The sequence below is a fragment of the Sardina pilchardus genome, chromosome 19, assembly GCF_963854185.1.
Source record: "Sardina pilchardus chromosome 19, fSarPil1.1, whole genome shotgun sequence".
Lineage (NCBI taxonomy): Eukaryota > Metazoa > Chordata > Actinopteri > Clupeiformes > Clupeidae > Sardina > Sardina pilchardus.
In genome coordinates this window covers 28,099,340-28,126,541 of record NC_085012.1, presented here as the reverse complement: position 1 = coordinate 28,126,541, position 27,202 = coordinate 28,099,340, and the positions used below count along the sequence as shown (strand labels likewise).

The 27,202-nt window shown below is 38.3% G+C and overlaps 1 protein-coding gene across 1 annotated transcript; it reads left to right on the top strand.

Moving 5' to 3' along the window:
- The first annotated feature begins 386 nt into the window (after positions 1-386).
- Positions 387-25,743, top strand: rdh12l (retinol dehydrogenase 12, like). The gene is made up of 7 exons (XM_062521466.1): positions 387-531; positions 890-1,005; positions 22,785-22,940; positions 23,030-23,134; positions 23,372-23,581; positions 24,744-24,936; positions 25,241-25,743. Exons 1-7 carry the CDS (start codon positions 518-520, stop codon positions 25,341-25,343), a joined length of 897 nt encoding a protein of 298 aa, XP_062377450.1. The 5' UTR covers positions 387-517; the 3' UTR covers positions 25,344-25,743.
- The last annotated feature ends 1,459 nt before the right edge of the window (positions 25,744-27,202 follow it).

Genomic DNA, 27,202 nt, shown 5'->3' with positions numbered 1-27,202 from the left:
GAGTTGAATGACCATACACATCAATAAATCAGTAGGCTAATAATTAGCCTAAACTCGGTCAATTGATAATACATTTTCACAAATATCTTTAATTTGCTTTCGTTAGCCTGTAGGCATGTGAATCGAAATCTGCGTTTGTCCAATTAGCTTGCCATTAATTCAAGTAGACGGCAAAAACAATATTAAACAATTGTAACATAGTAACAACTAACAATTAAAAAAAGATTAACATGTTAAAGCAAAGCAAAGCCACTCGTTGATATCAGGTAGCCTACTGTATCTCTGCTGAGTGTGTCAAGTGTGAACGTCAGAAACAATGTATCCAATCATAATATGTGACGTAGCGTATGTTTACTTCCGCATAGACTTAGTTGGGAAGCAGTCTGTGTAGTTGGAACCACCTGAAAGCCCATATTGTTTCGCCGTATCCATAACTTTGTGAGAAATGTGGAAGAGACTGTAACTATTCACACAATCATCAGTTTTCTCAACAACGAAACATATCTACATTGCTAGCATGCAAAGCATAAGGTAGGCTGGAATTGTTTTCTTTATAATGCGAATAGCCCTTCAGTCAAAATACTGTAATAGGCTAGTAGTAAAGTGAAGTGATGTAAGATGCTTTGAACAGACTGATTGACAGCACGTTTATTGCATGCTTGGCAGAAATTAACCAGCCAGACAATGTGACCAAATTTATGCTATTCAGATGCTGAATTGATTCAGACATTTAGACCTTACCTTACCCTAGGCTTAAGGTGACAAGAATCTGTAAAGTCATTCATGATTGATCAATAGCCAAGTCATTGTGGGGTGTGACCTTGGAGCGAGTAGCTGAAATGCATTTTTGAATGGCATTCGCCCAACATATTTGTTAATGTGTTTTTAGAAATGTGTTTCGCCGTGCATGGTCGTCTGATGTCAGACTTGATGACAAAACAGTTGTCATTACTGGAGCCAATACTGGGATCGGGAAAGAAACTGCTATTGATCTAGCTAAAAGGGGTGAGTGAGTTAACCTGGATGACTCGGCTATTTTCTTTCAGTGTGTGTTTACTCAACTTTTGCTCCATTATGAATCATTAGGCTACAATGCCTTATCGTGGAAGATGCATAGCTACATGCGTAGCCTACTCTTGACGAGTGTAGTCCTTACAATTAAATACTCATTAGCCACTGCGGAGATTAGGGTGTGGTCCGGATCTCCAAGTGAATGATTATTGGTTATGGTTATGGTTATGGCTATTTGGCAGACACATTTGTCCAAAGCGAATTATTGAATGATTAGTTTTTGATGTCTCCCTCTATTCCACACCTTTGTTTGCCCTTCAGTCTCACTCACATATTGATTCTGGGTTGTAATAGGCTACATACTGGGGTAAGTTGTAACAGTTAGGCAAAAGACAGAAAACCAAGGCCAGATCATGCAATATGTTTCAGAAACATGTTTGGGGCATTGAAATAGGTAGGCTATATGAACACATCAAAGCATTGTCTTTCTCTTTAAATTACCATAACCAAAGGAAGATCACGCCATAACGGAGTTACACTCCCACTAGATTTTTGCTGTAGCCTAACTCAGCAATTAACCAACCAAAAAGAACAATCTGTCAGTTTGTATGTGCCTATATGTATTTAAATGGTAACAGAAAATGGTCCAGTAAAATTACTTCTTTATGTGATTTTAATGCCAGAAAGTCAACATCATCAAACATGTGGTTCTCAAAATATAACATTACAAAAACTCATATAGAAGTGTTTCCATACCTGTTTCCTATAATATTACCAAAGAGTTTGTGACTGTAACAAGTTTTGACGTATAGGCCTAGCCTATTCGTTATGAATAGACTTATGAAACATGTAGCCTACTGTATGTAACAGAGTTACAAATGTTCCTGTCATTAGATGAACACATACAAAATAATTAATTTCATGGCCCTCCATGGACAGAATTTCATAAAAGTAAAAATTCTCCCGACAATTGATCGTAAAAATTAAACATATTTAATTGTTAATATTTAATATTTGCAACTGGAAATGCTGTAATGTGTGGGGTGTTCCGAGGGCAGCCGAGAAAGATTTTTTATCTTCACGTGTGGGTTCTCTCACAGATCGGTTGAGATTTATACAATCTTTACTCCCCTTTAGTAGAAGATAAAGAGTGAATTTTGTGACTGTGCTGTAGCTCTGCTACCACAGAGTTACACATTTTAACCTGAGAATATTTCCTATCCTTGCATGAATATTTTCAAGTGAGATATACTAAATCAAGTATCCTATCAAGACGCTTTCTTTTGGAAATTATTTTCCTATTTGAGCGTAATGCTAGACTGGGTAAACCCTGCTCGATCTGCCGGCGATTTCGCAGTGCAGCTCAGGCTGGAAACTTTGGCACATTTATCTCTCCTGTGATCTGTCCACGTTTGCTGGAACCAATCACAAACTGGCTTATCCACCAGGCGCACCCAGATCGTTGGTCTGATTGGCTGAAGGACTATCCAAGTGCACAGAGTCATTTGTTGCCCATTGACCATGCTTCTTGTGCAGTAAGTCAAGTTTATTTATATAGCACACTGCTTGCACACAGATATTCAAATTAAGTAAATTCACCAAATGATGACTGATTGCACTGAAAGGATGCCTTGAAAATTGTAGCTATCCCCCTCCTCTTTTATTTGCTCTGGTAGCACTCAAAAAACTGAAATTTGGTGAAGCAGATTCGATGAGGGTAGCAGCACTGTTTGCTTGGTCTAACCATGTCCCAGTTAAGAGTAAAAAATCAAGGTTGTATGTGCAAATAAGATCATTAACTAGAAATGCAATTCCAAGGAATTACCAGTGCATGAAAATGCAAAAATAGATAGATAATGTAGATATGGTTACTAAGGTGTAGCTAGGGTAAACATGGTGGTTGCATAGTTTACAGAGAGTTGATAGTGTGAAGGTAGACAGTTTAAAGATGAAACATTCCAGTTCTAACTTAACTAATGATTTCTATTCATGTTAAAATGTTGATTAGCTAACTTAGCTAATGATTTCTAGCAGTTACGCTAAAAATGCTTATTATGCTAGCAATGCTAACTTTACTAACAATGCTAACCAGGTTGATTAGCTAACTTAACCGATGATTTCTAGCAGTTATGCTAAAAATGCTAACTATGTTAACAATGCTAACTATGCTAACTAGCTAACTTGCTAGTGAGGACTTTTATTTTGAAACATTTGTTGCTAGGGTATCCATGGTGGCCACTATCAGGAAACAAGAAGTTACTGCAGTATAATCATGTTGGTTGCTATGGAAACGGTCATAAACGCTTAATTTTAATGGTTGCTATGTTGGTTGCTAGGTACATGGAGGTTTCATGTAGTTGACTGGAGGCATAGTGGATGATAACTGACAGTTGGAATGGTTGAACAGTTCAATAGTTGAGTAGTTTCAATGGTTAAATGATTTAATAGTGTATTATTGCAGTGAGGACCTTTATTTTGAAACAGTTGTGGACAGAGGAAGTAGTGAAACAGGATCTGTAGTCTTAATGAGATTGTATGCTTAAAGCCTGAGACAGAAGGTGCCTCTCATAGCGTTTACGCGTCCTCTCTCGCTCCTCACTGATCTACATAAAGAATGATGGAGCGGCAACAATGGGATAGTCTAGCCCTTCTTCTATCTTTCTTTATGTAGATCATTGAGGATCGAGGAGCGAGGGAGGACATATAAATGCTGCTTGAGAGGGACCCACAGTAAATACTTTAAAAGTTGTATGTAGATAGTCTAATTAATGTTGATAGATAGAATGTTTAATGGATGTTGATAGGCAGATTGTTTTATATTGATTGACAGTTTAATGGGTGGATGAGTGAATGGTCTGAAGAAGATGAATGGATAGAAGGTTGGATGGAATGTGCCTTATATTCTTGTTAAGAGAGACACTGATACAGCTCTCTGAGAGTAGTTGACACAGGTGTAATCAATTTAACTGGCTAGTCTTAAGAGAGCCAGAGTACTCTTAAAGCCTGAGACAGAGTAAATAATTTAAAAGTTGAATGTAGATAGTCTAATTAATGTTGATAGACAGAGAGTTGAATGGATGTTGATAGACAGATTGTTTAATAGATGTTGATAGACAGTTTAATGGGTGGATGAGTGAATGGTCTGAAGAAGATGAATGGATAGAATGTTGGATGGAATGTGCCTTATATTCTTGTAGAATGGAGAGACACAGCTCTCTACTGAGAGTAGTGGATACAGATACAGGTGTAATCAATTTAACTGGCTAGTCTTAAGAGAGCCAGCCTGAGACAGAGTAGATTGTTTCAAAGTTCAATGTAGAGCGTCTAATTGATGTTGTTGATAGGCAGACTGTTTAGAATGGGTGGATGAGTGAATGGTTTGAAGAAGATGAATGGATATAAAGTTGGATGGAATTAGGAGGACTTATTTTGATACTGTTGTGCACAGAGGATACAGGGGAACAGAATATGTAGTCTTCAGAGAGGAGCCCGAGAGAAACTGACAGTTGGTGCCCAGGTGGCTGACCAGCTGGGGTAACATTCTAATTGCTGCCGTGATGTCATAATGAGCAATGTTAAGTCTATGGGGAAATTGTTAATAGTTTTTATTTAATAGTTCAAAAAGTATAAAAGTTACAAAGTTGAAAAATACAAAGCACACATGGCATAAGCAAGACCTACGCAACAACGTTTGAATGAAGTTTCTACGTTAAACGGTTGAAGCTGAATTGCGAGCGTTAGAAGAAGAAGTTTAACTAGAAATGCAATTCCAAGGAATTACCAGTGCATGAAAATGCAAAAATAGATAGATAATGTAGATATGGTTGCTAAGGTGTAGCTAGGGTAAACATGGTGGTTGCATAGTTTACAGAGAGTTGATAGTGTGAAGGTAGACAGTTTAAAGATGAAACATTCCAGCTTTAACTTAACTAGTGATTTCTATTCATGTTAAAATGTTGATTAGCTAACTTAGGTAATGATTTCTAGCAGTTACGTTAAAAATGCTAATTATGCTAGCAATGCTAACTTTATTAACAATGCTAACCAGGTTGATTAGCTAACTTAACCGATGATTTCTAGCAGTAATGCTAAAAATGCTAACCATGCTAACAATGCTAAATTTGCTAATAATGCTAACCAGGTTGATTAGCTAACTTAGTTGATGATTTTTTGCAGTTATGCTAAAAATGCTACCTATGCTAACAATGCTAACTATGCTAACCATGCTAACTAGCTAACTTGCTAGTGAGGACTTTTATTTTGAAACATTTGTTGCTAGGGTATCCATGGTGGCCACTATCAAGAAACAAGAAATTACTGCAGTATAATCATGTTGGTTGATATGGAAACGGTCATAAACACTTAATTTGAATGGTTGCTATGTTGGTTGCTAGGTACATGGAGGTTTCATGTAGTTGACTGGATGCATAGTGGATGATAACTGACAGTTGGAATGGTTGAACAGTTCAATAGTTGAGTAGTTTAAATGGTTAAATGATTTAATGGTGTATTATTGCATTGAGGACTTTTATTTTGAAACAGTTGTGGACAGAGGAAACAGTTTAACAGGATACAGATGGTACGGGTTGAGAATGCTCCTTTCTTTCCCGCACATCGGGACTCCCGAAGCATCGGGACTTTAATTAAAACTGCAACCGCAAGGGGGCAACATAAGACCGCCTTAATAAAATGAAGGTTCGGCTCATACCGGAAAACACGGAAAAACCCGAAGACACCGCGCTGGCGACAAGCGGAGAACAGAGACGTCACGCTCGGCATGTCAGATTGCAGTTTCAGAGTTTTCGAATGTTTTACAGCGTACCTCACAGCTGGCTCTCTCACTCGACGTAGCCTATAACTCAGTCAGTCCAGCAGAGATGCCAGAGCAACGTTTTGGTCAATGGAGAGGGAGAGAAATGCTCCGCATATCCGTCTCATTTAATCATTAAAATGAAGGTGATGACTGGCGAAATTATAATCAAACGACGTTTCAATAAACCATTGTTGAAGTTAATGAAAATGGTTTTAGAAGCCTTCAATTCAACCTGAAAGACTCGATATAGGCAACCTTAGATTAATTCATTAATTAATTACGGTTACAAGACCGCATTTCCGTGAATAGGCTATTATTGTCAAGGCGAAGACGAAAGAGATGGACAAGATAGACATTTAGGCTACATTTATGCAAGGAATACTTAGAAATGTGTAGGCCTATAGGCTATTTTAAAACGGAGGCATGTTCATTTTAACCGGCGACGCTGGGTAGCTTACCCAGCACTTTATCACAGATTTTGTCCCCACCACTTTTGACAACTGAAAATAAAATGTATTTAACAGAAATATCTTTAATAGGCCTACATGCCTATCATGTCACTTTACTTATAACCGTAGGCTACATGCATGGAGAAGATCGCGCATTTTGTAACATTGTAATGGATGGTCAGATAGGCTATGCGATAGGGCAGTGAGGGTGATTCATTAACCATCGACTAGTAGGCCTAGCTCCGCAAAAGAAGTTTCTAGCAACTTAGAATATATGGATCTCGGTATGCATGTTCATGTTGATTCAGAGATAGACATAGACTACCGTGGGCTACTGTGCGTCAATATAACAGCATTTTATCATGTGGTGAATTAATGACTAACGTCAGTTTAACATGTCAGAACTTTTGATCGGCGTTTCAAGTGCATGCCGCGAATAAATGAACTCGACTGACTGAATCCTTTATATTTGTTGGCTGAGTACGAAGAGATTGACACTCGAACTGTGGCGTAACTGGTTGAAGCGTCTTAATCATACGTCAGCGACCGGGGTTCAAAACTCACTCTACGAACCTCCGGAACCCATTAAGACAAGAGGCTTTATTTTATTAAAACGTTTTGCGATTTTTTTATGATTGCGATGTCTGCTGAAAAGAAAAGTTAATATGTGAATTCGTGGTTCAGCGCACACACACACACACACACACACACACACACACACACATTTTACATTTACATAATAGGACTCGGGCACACGCCTTGCATTCTAGGAATATCGCCGCCATTTGGTAGCGCACTGAACGTAATATCCATTCATTCAGATGCACAAGACAAGAAGCAGAAATATAGTAGCGATTTATTCTTTTCCTCGTGCGATCGTGGGTTGCACTGTTACACCCCACTACACAGCAACATACTACCAAGAAGGCAAAAACTAAGTAACAGGAACACACTAAAAGGCGGGAGTAAATCCATAGTAATCCATAGTAAACTAAGGAGTGAAGCTGCCAATGTGGCTGTGCCCGCGAAGTTTTGATGTCATGATCCCGAGCCCTAGTGTCAGGAAGTGTCTGTCTAGAGAGAGGGGGAAGGGGGGCAATCGTCCTCAATGCCGCATATAGGTAGGCTATAATGTCTAGTGAACTGGTTAGACAAGTGTGGGGGAGGGGGAATGATCGCACAAGACAATTGCTCTTCATGAAATGGGTAGTCTCACAGACGTTTGTCGATGTTTAAAGCCTACTACATCACTTGCGAAATCGTGAAAAGACGTGGCACATAGAATTATTAGGCTACTGGATTTAATATAGCAAGCATAGACTTTGTTCATCCTATATTAGCCTATATTAAAATGTAATGTGCTGCGGGGAAGCATTGGGGAAGTCAGTTTAAGTTGTCCTGTAACAATTTGCCTCTTATTATAATAAAGAGTATGCAGCCACTACGCACATAATAGCCTAGGTTACATGCGAGCAACCATGCAAAAGAAGGCCTTAAGTTAACGGACTGAAGGCCTGTTTACATTTCAAACATGCATTAAATCTAATAAACGAAAAACACAAATATCATGTATTGTGTCATAAACAGTTAATGACTTCGTGGCCACTATGCGCAACTGCATCGCGCAGTGAGCTGAAGGATAGGAGGACCGACACTTATTAACACAAAGCTTTGTAAAGCACTAACAACCACCCCTCAAAGTTCATTGTCCATAAGTCCAAACAATAAGTATAAAAATCCGACAATCCAAAACGATAACGAGATCTCCCAGAAACGAAAAACAAGTTTGTTGAGTGCCTAGTCCTTGCAACAATCTCAGCTTTTGCGTTTGTTAGATAAAAGGCATTCTGTCCTGCTGTATTCCAATGAGAAAAAATCATCCACAAGGTAGGCTAAGGGTCACGGTAATGCAGCATGCAGGAATCTATATACGCACAAAACGAATGAATGGGTTATATCGGCCAAAACGAATGAATGGGTTGGGAGAGTCGTCTGGCTGTGTCAGCAGACTGCAGTCGGTCTCGAGGGGTTAAATAGCGCACGTACTTGAATTTTAATCTGAAGAAGACCACACGATCGAAACGTCATTCCTTTGTGATAAAGAAAATAAAATCAAATCAAAAAAGAAGGATTTCAAGTGTGCGAACCTTTTTCCATTTTTTTATGATTTAGCCTAGTCTTGTTCTGCACCTTGACCGGGGATGTGCACAAACGTTTTTACTACACTTGAAATTTAAACCAACTCTTCTCTAGCCTATATCCTATAGCCATACTTTAATAATCAGATGTTATGCTCATTTTTGTAGGCTACACCTCACCGGCAAGCACGCACGCAAATGCTGCTTTTGCACATCTACAATATTGGCCAGGCTATATAGAATAGGCTTTTAGGACTGTATTTTGCCTTCGTGCAACTTTAGTTGTGCTCAATCTAAATTATTGTCAGTAAGGATAGGTCATATTACCAAATGGCGAACCTCGAAAATTATTTAGGATATAGAGCCGTGTCCATTACGCATGCAGTTATTTGTTAGGCTATTGTTTTATTTGAGTGTTTTTGTCTACCATGGCAAACATAGTTGAAACGTTCGCTCTAAACATAGCTGCCTACAGCCATGCACAGTAAGCCTAATGATAGCCTATAGTTATGACATTAATAGCCTATTAATGACCTCATGTCGGAATGGCACATTGTTTGAAAAAAAAAAAAGTTAAATAGGCCTAGGCCTACCGCCGAGTGGGGATATGTCAAACATTACTGTAGCCTATTCGTTGATCTTATCGATGCAGTCCTTGCGGCCACTTCTCCCCATCGTAGGAAACTTTCTGTTTAGTGTTGACACGTTGTGTGGCAGTGCTTGCTTGCCCTTCGATCCATCCCAGTTGGTGGTTTTGCACCTGTCCCTGAGTTATAGTCTATATGAGTAAGCGCTTATGCTCTAACCGCATAATAAAAGAAGCACCTGCAGCAGTGCTTATGGCAAGGCTATTAACACCTGTCACTGAGCTATGGACACGCAGTTATGCTCGAAAATTGTCATAATAACAGACACACCTAATTGTATGGCTCTATGTTTAAACACATCAAATTAGCAAGCATTTCCGCAGCAACGTTTGCTTTCTTTTTCTGTCGGTCCGCTTGGTCAATTGCGCAGCAAATTATCAGATCACCGGACCTAATTTCACTCCATGTCTCGCGGACCAGCAGCAGTCTCCACGTTTCGCGGCCCATAGTTTGAGAAACGCTGCATTAAAGTGTCAGGTTGTAGGCTATATGTTTAGTGATTTCTTTGTGTGTTTTTCATTGTAGTGTGTGTGCATTGAGCGTCCCGTATCTGTTCAATACGGAAGAAGACTAACTATTACTTATATATTTCTTATAACGAAACGCAAAGAAAAAATACACTGACCATCTCGTTTCTCCGCGTTTCCCCCAATACCATGGCGACAAAGAGAAATAAATATGATTTGACATTTAAGCTGATTGCTGACAAATTTGCCACACAATTCGGGAGAAGCAGCGGACAGGAGCGCCACCACAAGCAAGCACTTCTAGCCCAAATTAACATGGCAACGTTGCCTATGACTAAAGTGTCTAAGTAGGCTAGTCCTACTAATATTACATTTGATTGGTAGCATGTTTGTAGCGCGCCAGTTTACCCATCCCCTACATCAAAACAGCTTAGAATCAATCAAAGAATCAGCTGTGTCGGCGTTAGGCTGTAGGCGATTTTCTATAACTATTTTCATTCATTTCAACAATGGTTCATTGAAACGTCGTTTGAATAATTTCGCCAGTCATCACCTTCATTGTAATGATTAAATGAGATTAAGGAGTCGACTATTGACGGATATGCGATCTTCATCATTTTGAAATGCGGGATGAAACTTTCTGCCACCTGGTGGTTGTTTGGGTACATTGCCTTAGCCTCGAAAAAAATCGGCTTGACGGCCTGCGGGATCTCTTCGGGAGTCCCGCGGGAGAAGGTGCATTCTCAACCCGTACCCACTGTATGTGTAGTCTTCTGAGAGACTGTATGCTTAAAGCCAGAGAAACTGACAGTTGGTGCCCAGGTGGCCGGCCACCTGGCGTAAGATTCTAATTGCTGCCGTGATGTCATAATGAGCAATGTTAAGTCTATGGGGGAAATTGTAATAGTTTTTAACTAATAGTTTAAAAAGTATAAAAGTTACAAAGTTGAAAAATACAAAGCCCACATCGCGTAAGTAAGACCTACGCGACAAAATTTGAATGGAGTTTCTACATTAAGCGGTTGAAGCTGATTTGCGTGCGTTAGAAGAAGAACTAGAAATGCAATTCCAAGGAATTACCAGTGCATGAAAATGCAAAAATAGATAGATAATGTAGATATGGTTACTAAGGTGTAGCTAGGGTAAACATGGTGGTTGCATAGTTTACAGAGAGTTGATAGTGTGAAGGTAGACAGTTTAAAGATGAAACATTCCAGTTCTAACTTAACTAATGATTTCTATTCATGTTAAAATGTTGATTAGCTAACTTAGCTAATGATTTCTAGCAGTTATGCTAAAAATGTTAATTATGTTAGCAATGCTAACTTTACTAACAATGCTAACCAGGTTGATTAGCTAACTTAACCGATGATTTCTAGCAGTAATGCTAAAAATGCTAACTATGCTAACAATGCTAAATTTGCTAAAAATGCTAACCAGGTTGATTAGCTAACTTAGTTGATGATTTTTTGCAGTTATGTTAAAAATGCTAACTATGCTAACAATGCTAACTATGCTTACCATGCTAACTAGCTAACTTGCTAGTGAGGACTTTTATTTTGAAACATTTGTTGCTAGGGTATCCATGGTGGCCACTATCAGGAAACAAGAAGTTACTGCAGTATAATCATGTTGGTTGCTATGGAAACAGTCAAAAACACTTAATTTTAATGGTTGCTATGTTGGTTGCTAGGTACATGGAGGTTTCATGTAGTTGACTGGAGGCATAGTGGATGATAACTGACAGTTGGAATGGTTGAACAGTTCAATAGTTGAGTAGTTTCAATGGTTAAATGATTTAATAGTGTATTATTGCAGTGAGGACCTTTATTTTGAAACAGTTGTGGACAGAGGAAGTAGTGAAACAGGATCTGTAGTCTTAATGAGATTGTATGCTTAAAGCCTGAGACAGAAGGTGCCTCTCAAAGCGTTTATGCGTCCTCTCTCGCTCCTCACTGATCTACATGAAGAATGATGGAGCGGCAACAATGGGATAGTCTAGCGGCCCTTCTTCTATCTTTCTTTATGTAGATCATTGAGGATCGAGGAGCGAGGGAGGACATATAAACGCTGCTTGAGAGGGACCCACAGTAAATACTTTAAAAGTTGTATGTAGATAGTCTAATTAATGTTGATAGATAGAATGTTTAATGGATGTTGATAGGCAGATTGTTTAATAGATATTGATTGACAGTTTAATGGGTGGATGAGTGAATGGTCTGAAGAAGATGAATGGATAGAAGGTTGGATGGAATGTGCCTTATATTCTTGTTAAGAGAGACACTGATACAGCTCTCTGAGAGTAGTTGACACAGGTGTAATCAATTTAACTGGCTAGTCTTAAGAGAGCCAGAATATCTTAAAGCCTGAGACAGAGTAAATAATTTAAAAGTTGAATGTAGATAGTCTAATTAATGTTGATAGACAGAGAGTTTAATGGATGTTGATAGACAGATTGTTTAATAGATGTTGATAGACAGTTTAATGGGTGGATGAGAGAATGGTCTGAAGAAGATGAATGGATAGAATGTTGGATGGAATGTGCCTTATATTCTTGTAGAATGGAGAGACACAGCTCTCTACTGAGAGTAGTGGATACAGATACAGGTGTAATCAATTTAACTGGCTAGTCTTAAGAGAGCCAGCCTGAGACAGAGTAGATTGTTTAAAAGTTCAATGTAGAGCGTCTAATTGATGTTGTTGATAGGCAGACTGTTTAGAATGGGTGGATGAGTGAATGGTTTGAAGAAGATGAATGGATATAAAGTTGGATGGAATTAGGAGGACTGTTGTGCGCAGAGGATACAGGGGAACAGAATATGTAGTCTTCAGAGAGGAGCCTGAGAGAAACTGACAGTTGGTGCCCAGGTGGCTGACCAGCTGGGGTAACATTCTAATTGCTGCCGTGATGTCATAATGAGCAATGTTAAGTCTATGGGGGAAATGGTGATAGTTTTTAACTAATAGTTTAAAAAGTATAAAAGTTACAAAGTTGAAAAATACAAAGCACATATGGCATAAGCAAGACCTACGCAACAAAGTTTGAATGAAGTTTCTACTGTAAACGGTTGAAGCTGAATTGCGAGCGTTAGAAGAAGAAGTTTAACTAGAAATGCAATTCCAAGGAATTACCAGTGCATGAAAATGCAAAAATAGATAGATAATGTAGATATGGTTACTAAGGTGTAGCTAGGGTAGACATGGTGGTTGCATAGTTTACAGAGAGTTGATAGTGTGAAGGTAGACAGTTTAAAGATGAAACGTTCCAGTTCTAACTTAACTAATGATTTCTATTCATGTTAAAATGTTGATTAGCTAACTTAGCTAATGATTTCTAGCAGTTACGCTAAAAATGCTTATTATGCTAGCAATGCTAACTTTACTAAAAATGCTAACCAGGTTGATTAGCTAACTTAACCGATGATTCCTAGCAGTAATGCTAAAAATGCTAACTATGCTAACAATGCTAAATTTGCTAACAATGCTAACCAGGTTGATTAGCTTACTTAGTTTATCATTTTTTGCAGTTATGCTAAAAATGCTAACAATGCTAACTATGCTAACCATGCTAACTAGCTAACTTGCTAGTGAGGACTTTTATTTTGAAACATTTGTTGCTAGGGTATCCATGGTGGCCACTATCAGGAAACAAGAAGTTACTGCAGTATAATCATGTTGGTTGCTATGGAAACGGTCATAAACACTTAATTTTAATGGTTGCTATGTTGGTTGCTAGGTACATGGAGGTTTCATGTAGTTGACTGGAGGCATAGTGGATGATAACTGACAGTTGGAATGGTTGAACAGTTCAATAGTTGAGTAGTTTCAGTGGTTAAATGATTTAATAGTGTATTATTGCAGTGAGGACCTTTATTTTGAAACAGTTGTGGACAGAGGAAGTAGTGAAACAGGATCTGTAGTCTTAATGAGATTGTATGCTTAAAGCCTGAGACAGAAGGTGCCTCTCATATATAGCGTTTACGCGTCCTCTCTCGCTCCTCACTGATCTACATAAAGAATGATGGAGCGGCAACAATGGGATAGTCTAGCCCTTCTTCTATCTTTCTTTATGTAGATCATTGAGGATCGAGGAGCGAGGGAGGACATATAAACACTGCTTGAGAGGGACCCACAGTAAATACTTTAAAAGTTGTATATAGTCTAATTAATGTTGATAGACAGAATGTTTAATGGATGTTGATAGGCAGATTGTTTAATAGATATTGATTGACAGTTTAATGGGTGGATGAGTGAATGGTCTGAAGAAGATGAATGGATAGAAGGTTGGATGGAATGTGCCTTATATTCTTGTTAAGAGAGACACTGATACAGCTCTCTGAGAGTAGTTGACACAGGTGTAATCAATTTAACTGGCTAGTCTTAAGAGAGCCAGCGTGTACTCTTAAAGCCTGAGACAGTAAATAATTTAAAAGTTGAATGTAGATAGTCTAATTAATGTTGATAGACAGAGAGTTTAATGGATGTTGATAGACAGATTGTTTAATAGATGTTGATAGACAGTTTAATGGGTGGATGAGTGAATGGTCTGAAGAAGATGAATGGATAGAATGTTGGATGGAATGTGCCTTATATTCTTGTAGAATGGAGAGACACAGCTCTCTACTGAGAGTAGTGGATACAGATACAGGTGTAATCAATTTAACTGGCTAGTCTTAAGAGAGCCAGCCTGAGACAGAGTAGATTGTTTAAAAGTTCAATGTAGAGCGTCTAATTGATGTTGTTGATAGGCAGACTGTTTAGAATGGGTGGATGAGTGAATGGTTTGAAGAAGATGAATGGATATAAAGTTGGATGGAATTAGGAGGACTTATTTTGATACTGTTGTGCGCAGAGGATACAGGGGAACAGAATATGTAGTCTTCAGAGAGGAGCCTGAGAGAAACTGACAGTTGGTGCCCAGGTGGCTGACCAGCTGGGGTAACATTCTAATTGCTGCCGTGATGTCATAATGAGCAATGTTAAGTCTATGGGGGAAATGGTGATAGTTTTTAACTAATAGTTTAAAAAGTATAAAAGTTACAAAGTTGAAAAATACAAAGCACATATGGCATAAGCAAGACCTACGCAACAAAGTTTGAATGAAGTTTCTACGTTAAACGGTTGAAGCTGAATTGCGAGCGTTAGAAGAAGAAGTTTAATAATAACTAGAAATGCAATTCCAAGGAATTACCAGTGCATGAAAATGCAAAAATAGATAGATAATGTAGATATGGTTACTAAGGTGTAGCTAGGGTAAACATGGTGGTTGCATAGTTTACAGAGAGTTGATAGTGTGAAGGTAGACAGTTTAAAGATGAAACATTCCAGTTCTAACTTAACTAATGATTTCTATTCATGTTAAAATGTTGATTAGCTAACTTAGCTAATGATTTCTAGCAGTTACGCTAAAAATGCTTATTATGCTAGCAATGCTAACTTTACTAACAATGCTAACCAGGTTGATTAGCTAACTTAACCGATGATTTCTAGCAGTTATGCTAAAAATGCTAACTATGTTAACAATGCTAACTATGCTTACTAGCTAACTTGCTAGTGAGGACTTTTATTTTGAAACATTTGTTGCTAGGGTATCCATGGTGGCCACTATCAGGAAACAAGAAGTTACTGCAGTATAATCATGTTGGTTGCTATGGAAACGGTCATAAACGCTTAATTTTAATGGTTGCTATGTTGGTTGCTAGGTACATGGAGGTTTCATGTAGTTGACTGGAGGCATAGTGGATGATAACTGACAGTTGGAATGGTTGAACAGTTCAATAGTTGAGTAGTTTCAATGGTTAAATGATTTAATAGTGTATTATTGCAGTGAGGACCTTTATTTTGAAACAGTTGTGGACAGAGGAAGTAGTGAAACAGGATCTGTAGTCTTAATGAGATTGTATGCTTAAAGCCTGAGACAGAAGGTGCCTCTCATAGCGTTTACGCGTCCTCTCTCGCTCCTCACTGATCTACATAAAGAATGATGGAGCGGCAACAATGGGATAGTCTAGCCCTTCTTCTATCTTTCTTTATGTAGATCATTGAGGATCGAGGAGCGAGGGAGGACATATAAACGCTGCTTGAGAGGGACCCACAGTAAATACTTTAAAAGTTGTATGTAGATAGTCTAATTAATGTTGATAGATAGAATGTTTAATGGATGTTGATAGGCAGATTGTTTTATATTGATTGACAGTTTAATGGGTGGATGAGTGAATGGTCTGAAGAAGATGAATGGATAGAAGGTTGGATGGAATGTGCCTTATATTCTTGTTAAGAGAGACACTGATACAGCTCTCTGAGAGTAGTTGACACAGGTGTAATCAATTTAACTGGCTAGTCTTAAGAGAGCCAGAGTACTCTTAAAGCCTGAGACAGAGTAAATCATTTAAAAGTTGAATGTAGATAGTCTAATTAATGTTGATAGACAGAGAGTTTAATGGATGTTGATAGACAGATTGTTTAATAGATGTTGATAGACAGTTTAATGGGTGGATGAGTGAATGGTCTGAAGAAGATGAATGGATAGAATGTTGGATGGAATGTGCCTTATATTCTTGTAGAATGGAGAGACACAGCTCTCTACTGAGAGTAGTGGATACAGATACAGGTGTAATCAATTTAACTGGCTAGTCTTAAGAGAGCCAGCCTGAGACAGAGTAGATTGTTTAAAAGTTCAATGTAGAGCGTCTAATTGATGTTGTTGATAGGCAGACTGTTTAGAATGGGTGGATGAGTGAATGGTTTGAAGAAGATGAATGGATATAAAGTTGGATGGAATTAGGAGGACTTATTTTGATACTGTTGTGCACAGAGGATACAGGGGAACAGAATATGTAGTCTTCAGAGAGGAGCCTGAGAGAAACTGACAGTTGGTGCCCAGGTGGCTGACCAGCTGGGGTAACATTCTAATTGCTGCCGTGATGTCATAATGAGCAATGTTAAGTCTATGGGGGAAATGGTGATAGTTTTTAACTAATAGTTTAAAAAGTATAAAAGTTACAAAGTTGAAAAATACAAAGCACATATGGCATAAGCAAGACCTACGCAACAAAGTTTGAATGAAGTTTCTACGTTAAACGGTTGAAGCTGAATTGCGAGCGTTAGAAGAAGAAGTTTAACTAGAAATGCAATTCCAAGGAATTACCAGTGCATGAAAATGCAAAAATAGATAGATAATGTAGATATGGTTACTAAGGTGTAGCTAGGGTAAACATGGTGGTTGCATAGTTTACAGAGAGTTGATAGTGTGAAGGTAGACAGTTTAAAGATGAAACATTCCAGTGCTAACTTAACTAATGATTTCTATTCATGTTAAAATGTTGATTAGCTAACTTAGCTAATTATTTCTAGCAGTTATGTTAAAAATGCTAATTATGCTAGCAATGCTAACTTTACTAACAATGCTAACCAGATTGATTAGCTAACTTAACCGATGATTTCTAGCAGTAATGCTAAAAATGCTAACAATGCTAAATTTGCTAACAATGCTAACCAGGTTGATTAGCTAACTTAGCTGATGATTTTTTGCAGTTTGCTAAAAATGCGAACTATGCTAACAATGCTAACTAGCTAACTTGCTAGTGAGGACTTTTATTTTGAAACATTTGTTGCTAGGGTATCCATGGTGGCCACTATCAAGAAACAAGAAGTTACTGCAGTATAATCATGTTGGTTGCTATGGAAACGGTCATTAACACTTAATTTTAATGGTTGCTATGTTGGTTGCTAGGTACATGGAGGTTTCATGTAGTTGACTGGAGGCATAGTGGATGATAACTGACAGTTGGAATGGTTGAACAGTTCAATAGTTGAGTAGTTTCAATGGTTAAATGATTTAATAGTGTATTATTGCAGTGAGGACTTTTATTTTGAAACAGTTGTGGACAGAGGAAACAGTTAACAGGATATGTAGTCTTCTGAGAGACTGTATGCTTAAAGCCAGAGAAACTGACAGTTGGTGCCCAGGTGGCCGGCCACCTGGCGTAAGATTCTAATTGCTGCCGTGATGTCATAATGAGCAATGTTAAGTCTATGGGGGAAATTGTATTAGTTTTTAGCTAATAGTTTAAAAAGTATAAAAGTTACAAAGTTGATATATACAAAGCCCACATCGTGTAAGTAAGATCTACGTAACACAGTTTGAATGAAGTTTCTACGTTAAATGGTTCAAGCTGAATTGCGTGCGTTAGAAGAAGAATAATAAGAAGATGAAGAAGTTGAAGACTAGGAAGAACAGTACAGTGCATTTTCATGCACTGTAATAATAAGAAGCCTAGGAAGAACAGTACAGTGCATTTTCATGCACTGTAATAATAAGAAGAATAGGAAGAACAGTACAGTGCATTTTCATGCACTGTAATAATAACTAGAAATGCAATTCCAAGGAATTACCAGTGCATGAAAATGCAAAAATAGATAGATAATGTGGATATGGTTACTAAGGTGTAGCTAGGGTAAACATGGTGGTTGCATAGTTTACAGAGAGTTGATAGTGTGAAGGTAGACAGTTTAAAGCTGAAACATTCCAGTTCTAACTTAACTAATGATTTCTATTCCTGTTAAAATGATAACTATGGTAACAATGATAACCAGGTTGATTGTTAACTTAGCTACTGATTTCATGCAGTTATGGTAAAAATATTAACTATGCTAACTATGCTCACAGTGCTAACCAGGTTGTTTAGCTAACTTAACTGATGATTTCTAGCAATAATGCTAAAAATGTTAACTATGCTAACAATGCTAAAACTGCTAACAATGCTAACCAGGTTGATTAGCGAACTTAGGTGATGATTTTTGCAGTTGTGTTAAAAATGCTAACAATGCTAACTATGCTAAAAATGCTAACCAGGTTGATTAGCTAACTCAGCTAATCATTTCTAGCAGTTATGCTAAAAATGCTAACTATGCTAACAATGCTAACTATGCTAACCATGGTAACTAGCTAACTTGCTAGTGAGGACTTTTATTTTGAAACATTTGTTGCTAGGGTATCCATGGTGGCCACTATCAGGAAACAAGAAGTTACTGCAGTATAATCATGTTGGTTGCTATGGAAACGGTCATAAACGCTTAATTTCAATGGTTGCTATGTTGGTTGCTAGGTACATGGAGGTTTCATGTAGTTGACTGGAGGCATAGTTGATGATAACTGACAGTTGGAATGGTTGAACAGTTAAATAGTTGAGTAGTTTCAAGGGTTAAATGATTTAATAGTGTATTATTGCAGTGAGGACTTTTATTTTGAAACAGTTGTGGACAGAGGAAACAGGATATGTAGTCTTCAGAGAGATTGTATGCTTAAAGCCTGAGACAGAGAGAGCTGCTGCAGCTGGCCTGGCCACCTGGCATAAGATTCTAATTGCCCTATTATGATGTCATAATCACAATGTTAAGTCTATGGGGAAATTTTAATAGTTTTTAATTAATAGTTCAAAAAGTATAAAAGTTACAAAGTTGAAAATTACAAAGCTCCCATGGCCTAAGTAAGACCTACGCAGCGCAGTTTGAATGAAGTTTCTATGTTAAACGGTTGAAGCTCCATTAAGTGCGTTAGAAGAAGAATAATAATAATAAGAAAAAGCCTAGGAAGAACAGTACAGTGCATTTTCATGCACTGTAATAATAAGAAGAATAGGAAGAACAGTACAGTGCATTTTCATGCACTGTAATAATAATAATAAGAAGAAGAAGAAGAAGAAGAAGACCGAGGAAGAACAGTACAGTGCATTTTCATGCACTGTAATAACTAGAGAATGTAATTCCAGGGAAATTACGAGTGCATGAAAATGCAAAAATGTATAGATACAGTAGATAATGTAGATATAGTTACTAAGGTGTAGCTAGGGTAAACATGGTGGTTGCATCGGTTAAAGAAAGCTGATAGTGTGAAGGTAGACAGTTTAAAGCTTAAACATTACAGTTCTAACTGAACTAAGGATTTCTAGCAGTTCTGCTAAAAATGCTAACAATGTTTACTATGCTAACAATGTTAACCAGGTTCATTAGCTAACTTAGCTAATCATTTCTAGCAGTTATGTTAAAAATGCTAACTATGCTAACAATGCTAATATGCTAACTAGCTGACTTGCTAGTGAGGACTTTTATTTTGAAACATTTGTTGATAGGGTATCTATGGTGGCCACTATCAGGAATAAAGAAGTTACTGTAGTAAAATCATATTGGTTGCTATGGAAACTGTCATGAACGGTTAATTTTAATGGTTGCCATGTTGGTTGCTAGGTCCATGGAGGTTTCATATAGTTGACTGGAGGCATAGTTGATGATAACTGACAGTTTGAATGGTTGAACAGTTAAATAGTTGAGTAGTTTCAATGGTTAAATGATTTAATAGTGTATTATTGCAGTGAGGACTTTTATTTTGAAACAGTTGTGGACAGAGGAAACAGTTTACAGGATATGTAGTCTTCACAGAGAGATTGTATGCTTCAAGCCTGGGAGAGACAGAGCTGCTGCAGGTGGGGCTGGCCACCTGGCATAACATTCTAATTGCCCTATTATGATGTCATAATCCAATGTTAAGTCTATGGGGAATTTTTAATAGTTTTTATTTAATAGTTCAAAAAGTGTAAAAGTTACAAAGTTGAAAAATATATAGCTGAAGTGTCCTAAGTAAGACCTACGCAGCGCAGTTTGAATGAAGTTTCTACGTCAAACGGTTGAAGCTCAATTAGACGCACAAAAAGCGTTAGAAGAAAAATATCAATAATAAGAATAAATCGGATAACAGTAGAGTGCATTTTCATGCACTCTAAAAAGCCTAGGAAGAACAGTACAGTGCATTTTCATGCACTGTAATTAAGAATGATTTGATTGAAAGAGATCTGATGTTTAGGAGAGCTAGTTTTGCTGTAAGAGTTGGGGAGCTATGATCCACGGGGGAAATCTGAGGCTGTAGTGGTACAGGTTGGAGATTTGACTGGTTTACCCTGTAGGCTCGATGTGCTAGTCTTCTATTACTTGTCAAAACAGGAATAGAAAATGACATAGGCTTACTGGGTCCCGGCATGTTCTCAAAACTACTGTCACTACCATTTCTATTGCAGGGACCCACAGAATATCACACAATACTGTCATGAAGTTGTTGCTGCTTAGGTGATCCTTTTGCATGTGGAGGGGGAGGGCGTGGAGGTGCACTGCGCTTCAGTGCTGAAGATCTTGGGCTGTTAAAAATCTGCCTGGCTGCTGGTAGCAGTCTCTGCATTGCTGCAGGGGACATCATGTGCTTGGGTGGGGATGGTGACGGGTATGTGGGGGATCCTGGGGAGTTTGTTTGGGTGGTGGGATGATGAGGTGGGGATTGGGATGGGATATTAGGTGGGTTTGGGTGGCTTGAGTAGTTGAATTGGGTGGGTTAAGAGTCTCCATCTGCCAGATGGGGTCCTGGGGGGTTTGTTGCTTCGCTTTTTAGCAAGTATTCCAGTAGTGTGTTCCATGTTGTTATGGCTTTGTGGTGGCAAGGAGTCAACGGAGGTGGGGAGGGGCACTGGTACATGACCCTTCCTTTCTGATAGCCTTCCAGCAGCTTTGATAGGTGCTATCTTCTCCTGTTCATGACATCCATTTGTTTGTTGAGATTTCGCAGAGTTTGACGCCAGTGATTTACTATGAATCATTTTAGCAGCACCCATCTTATCATGTCCAGTGGACGTGGCTGGGCATTGTTGTTCTGGTTGTTTATGTTTCTCCAAGGTCTGCATGTTGATGTCCTCAGCTTGTTCCGTCTGTGTGGCTACTGAGCACTTATCAGAGGCTTGGCTCAAGGTTGGCAGAGAAAATGTTGGGTGCAAGAGAGAGAGGTGATAGTTCTGAGTTAAGATCTTGGCTCCAGTCCAACTCAGCTCTGTGCTTTTTGGTCTGAAATATTCCCTGCGATTCCAGAAAAGGTTGAAATTGTCAATAAAATTCATCCCTACTGAAAAGCATGTTTTTGCGAGCCAGGTGTTTAAACTAATCAGTCTCGTAAAAACAAAGCCCTCTGCTGGGAGTGGGCCCCTGATGAAAGTTTGTAAAGAAAAGTTCCTTGAAATCTAGAAACACAGCACAGACTCCCCAGACTTAATTTTCAATCTCAAAAGATTGCTTAGTCTGGTGATAGCCAGGCTAGTTTAATGCCATTAATGGAGGGGAAAAATACTGCATTTCATGGTAATGGAGTTACGGTACCAGAGTTACAGAACCAGAAACCTTTTATATACTTATTTGTTTATTTATTTATTTTATTATTATATATTTTTTCCTTTTATTTTCATGTCAACCCAGGAAAATAAGCATTATGTATAACGTATAACATAAAACAACAATAGAATGAGAAAAAATGTTGCCAATATCTTTCTCAATTACTTTCAGATGAGTGAGATTTTCAAGAGCACAAAATCCTAATGCCTGACGCTCTACTTGTCACTATCTTCAAGATGCTGTAACCTTTGATCTAGGCATATAGAGACCAACTCTAACCTTTTTTATGAACACATAACTGATTGGTAATCATATCAGATGTGATTTTTAGAGATATATAAAGTTTTGTTTTGTACCCTAACCCTAGATGTTAACATGCACATGGTCTTCCCCAGTAGCCTTTGTATGTGTGGTTGGTCGTACAGTATATGTGTATTTTGTGTGTGAGATGTTTTTGTGTGTGTGTGTGTGTGTGTGTGTGTGTGTGTGTGTGTGTGTGTGTGTGTGTGTGTGTGTGTTTGCGTGCGTGCGTGCGTGCGTGTGCTAGTGTTGATAACTGACAGAAACAATGCCTGAGAAATTAAATTAGTTGATGATTAAAAATGACACATACATAATTCTGAGTCATCTGGAAAGGGAAGGATGCAGTTTCCAAGTGAGGTGTAGGACAGGTCAACCCCCACCTCCCAATACTGAAGCATTATGTCAAAATGTTTTCAAATCTAGCAATTGTACTAATTTGAATGCATGTGGGCTGGGTTCATAAGTGTTACAACCTATCCCTATCCCCGACAGCCATATTTATCTTGCTGTATAGGCCTAGTGCTTTGGTTTATGCTTGGATGAAATGCATCATGGTTTGCCTGAGAGACTACCGTTTAAGATCAACATGTGAGATTGTAGTGGAATTGTGCAAGTGTTGAGGTGATCATATGTCTAATATCTTCCTGTTTTGTGGAAATGGTGTATAAACAACTATACCCAGTCTCAAATTAAGGAGACATTTATTTTTGAAGAATTCAACAGCTGTTTGCTCAGATTTTTATTTTTTTTTGCAGGTGCAAGGATCATCATGGCATGTCGAGATATGGAAAAAGCCAATGATGCACTGAAAGAGGTTACGGAAGCTTCTGGAAACCAAAATGTGGTGATCATGAAACTAGATCTGTCAGATACAAAATCAATTCGGGAGTTTGCAGAGTTGATCAATAAAGGTAGGCCAAAAAGAAGAATGATGATTGTCTTATGCAATTGCAGTAAGTGTGTTTTGTCATTAACCTGGGTTTTACATCTTCATTTTCAGACGAGAAGCAACTGAACATTCTAATTAACAATGCTGGAGTGATGGTGTGTCCATATGGTAAAACAGCAGATGGCTTTGAGATGCAGATCGGTGTGAATCACTTTGGTAAGGGAACAGTGAACCAATGTAAAGTTGGTTAAGCATACTTATTTTTGGGCAGGTTTTGTTATTATTTTTTAGGGTGGCTCTATGCTTGGTAGAAATCACAGCTTCTAAAAGTGTAGCAGAGGCATGTTATCAGAGTAGTTTTCCTACTGTTTTCATTCTACCTCAGTCACTAAGGCATAGCTTGCTAAAGTGTAATAATAAACCAATCTATCTTCTATGACTCTTATCTCGCAGGACATTTCCTTTTGACCTACTTGCTCCTGGACCTGATAAAAAAATCTGCCCCCGCCAGGATTGTCACCGTCTCTTCCATGGCCCATACATGGGGCACCATCAACTTCGAGGACATCAACAGTGAGAAGAGCTATGACAAGAAGGCAGCCTATAGCCAGAGCAAGCTGGCCAATATCTTGTTCACACGCTCACTGGCCAAGAAGCTCACAGGTCAGAAATTCAGCCACAGAGAAATGGTCTAAACATGTCAGAATTATCAACTGATGACTAGTGTATTGTGACTGACTGTCATATGACCAGAATTCGGTTGCAGTTATCTGACAGGCATTGTACAATCAGAGCATTCAGAAGTTCTTACTGAAAGCTCTATGAGCTCGGAAACATTTGCTAACTGCGTAATAGCAGATTCTGGAGTGGGCTTTGTCTGTGTTTTTTCTTCATGAGTTCTGCATGTTGTAGAACCAACTAGCCTAGCTCCCAGAAGTGACATCAGAACTCCAACATTTTCCTATTCACATGTTGGTTCTGCTCACCTCAATGAGCTATGTGTCAGACTACTGCATTCACAGACTAGGAGGGTATTTATCACCTTATCTAAGTCTGGGGGAAACAGTGAATAAGCTCTTTTCCCAAAATGTTGGTGGGTTCCTTGAAGCATGTGATGCAAGGAAGGGAAGAGTGGTGAGATACTTCACTCAGAGAACCAAGGTTACGTTAGGTAACCAGACGTTCTCTTTCAAACATTTGATATCTTACTATGGGAGATATATGGCCCACTTCTGGATTGCATTCTTTTACACAAGTCCACAACAGAAGTCACAAGAAGCAGTTGCAAGAAGTTGCAAAACTGGCAAGCTCAGTCTTGCAAAGCACCAACACAGAGTACTAAATGGGCCAGTGAGGCAGCAGTAATGTCTAGTCGATAAAACCTCACGAATGCATGAGTATTTCCCAGCTCCAGTAGCTGCATTACATTTAGCAGACGCTTCCATCCAAAGTGACTTACATACTGTATGTCCATATACACATGCCATTGTCCCTGGAGCAATTTGGGGACGTTGCTTAAGGGCCCAACAGTGGAAGTCGGGAATTGAACCCTCAGTTTTGTCAGGCTTCTACATGCTACACCATCCCAGCTTCAATGCAAATATCAGGAACTGATATTCTCCAGAACAGTGACCAAGAGGTAGCCATGCCTCTGGTGGAGTGTGCTCTCACCAGGGGATGCCATCGCAAACAGGTCGGATGGACCAACACAAAGCATGTAACTTTCCTAGTGTCTCGTATTTGTGGGCGCTCCCATTTTCAGAAACGGGAACACCCTCACCTAGTTCCTCTCCACAGGTTACAATGACATCTTCTTCTGCTCTAGGCACTGGTGTGACAGCATATGTCCTGCACCCTGGAGTGGTACAGACAGATCTCTGGAGACACCTCAATAAAGCGCAACAGGCTGTTATGTGGATGGTCAGCCCCTTTACCAAGACCTCTGTGCAGGGAGCACAGACCTCCATCTACTGTGCTGTTGCCCCTGAGTTGGCCACAGAGAGTGGTGGATACTACAGGTATTGCAGGATTGTGTGCTCTGTAATTGATTGAAAAATGTAATAGAACATTATGCTGGTATCAAGTCATTTGTTGATTTTGTGTTCAGAGATTTTTCTTACCGTTTTATGAAATTTTTAATGAAAATTATATTGTGAATAATAATTAAATAGCGGTTATTATTGTATATTCCAAGCTCTAAATCCAATCCACAACCAATCCACATGTTCATGATTTAGATTTGAATATCTCTGTAGTTGAGTGTGAGTTGATGTTAATTTCTCCTCATTATTAACTAATATCAAACTCTGAATCTCTCCATAGTGACTGTGCTCCAGCATCCTGCTCCAGACTTGCCTCGGATGACAATCTGGCTCAGCGCCTGTGGGAGCTCAGCTGCAAGTTGCTCGATATAACATGGGAATAAAGACAGCTTTAATGCTGCACTGCCTTTAAGGGCTTTTCCATGTGGACAGGATAGACAGTTTAATGTTTACAAAACAGCAAAACCAAAGCACAGGCTGCAACCACTCCAATATCGTAAATGTCTTTATAATTATATTGCAGTATGATAATATAATTGAGAACTATTGAGAACTACATATTTTGTGTTGGAATGACAACTACTGTAAGCATAATCATTCCGTGCTATATTTTGTACTAATTATGAAATGTTTCTGATTGGCAAATATTTCTACCCCTGTATATTTTACTAATGTTTTAGATAGCACAGTAGAACAAAGAGGAATTTTCAAAATTATTTTTTTGAAGGTAAATGTAGTATTTGATATTTTAATATTTTAATAAAGCTACAGATTTGACCTGGATTTTTTAATTGTGTAGTTAATTTGTATCACAACTGATTACCTGATTGTTGAATCTCGCTAATGTGGAATACTCGCCAGATTTAACCCGTCGAAGCCCCCAACTGTGTTGCCTTGTAGATATAGTGGTAGAATTGAATGAGCTCCTTAGAGACCAATGACACATGTCTGTAAAATGTTGTTTATTTGTTTTCATTTAGTTTTATTGGCCCATCTTCTCTTTTTACATGGTGTACTGTTTTCCATGGTTTTGACTTTTGCCGTTACTGTGGTGACTGTCAGCGTTTGTGTATACTTTTGTTTATATCGTGAAACTTTCAATAAAAAGTTAAGCACACAAAAAACAACTGATTACTAAGATATATTGATTTCAGATGATCAATCAGACGTATGCACAAATTAATAGATAGATAGATAGATAGGTAGATAGACATTCATCGATCGTTTCGGAAATTCTTGCACTACAGCTAATCAGATAGACAAACAGACAACAGTAGGGTCACTAATATCTGGCACATGTTGCAGTAAGCTAGACTCAGTTCTGTTAATATGACATTCAACACCAGACTATACAATATGCTCACTGGTCTGCCAGACTGATGTTTAAGTGTGTTATAGTGGGTTACAGCCACGAATATAGGCTACATAACATTTGAGGGAGCATACAATTGTCTACTTTTTTCAGTTCATTTATTTTAGCTAATAACACTAAAATAAATAAATCACTCATCAGAACGGATAGTTGAAGTGGTTGATGTAAGTAACCACAGGGGGTTTGATTGGTTGGTTTCTTGTTTACTTGCTCACACTAATAATTCATTTTCTTGATCATTTGGGGCACTATTGTTGGAGTTCAGGTGCCAAGTAAGGTTGTGTAATTCTCACAATGATTATTTATATGGGACATGCCATTGAAATGTGACGTAGTCCTGCACTATATTCATACATATATGTACAATTAATATAGTGATATTAATTAGTCAAATATCAAAATTGGCCTCACTTGTGACTTCTTTAAGTCATATGATTTCAATGACAGCTCAAAAAACAACTTGTGGATGTACTAATAATGGTCTATACTGCCACCTTGTGTCAGAACACACACAAGCATGTGATAGGGAACTGAACTCATGGGGCATAATAAATCATTATGCTACAGTCATTATATGGGTTATAGTTATTTGGTAGACCCTTTGTCCAAAGCAACATACAAATAAAACAAATGCAATGATTGAATTAACAGTGAACAATTAAAAAAAAAAAAAAAAACTTGGTCAGACTACAGTAGGGAGAATAGCAATATAAACAATAATCAATATCAATTCAAGCAATAACCTAATGAAAATAAACAATGACTATAAAGGGGAATAACAAATAACAATAACTATGGCATGGTAAGGCTAAATTAAGGAGAATGGCAAAAAATAATAATGTCAATTCAATCAATGGCCTAATGGGAAAA

What these genes read in the sequence shown, in the direction of transcription:
- rdh12l (XM_062521466.1), top strand. An exon ending in ACTGGCCAAGAAGCTCACAG is followed by an intron (nt 23,582 to 24,743) that starts GTCAGAAATTCA and finishes CTTCTGCTCTAG; the next exon opens with GCACTGGTGTGACAGCATAT. An exon ending in GAGAGTGGTGGATACTACAG is followed by an intron (nt 24,937 to 25,240) that starts GTATTGCAGGAT and finishes ATCTCTCCATAG; the next exon opens with TGACTGTGCTCCAGCATCCT.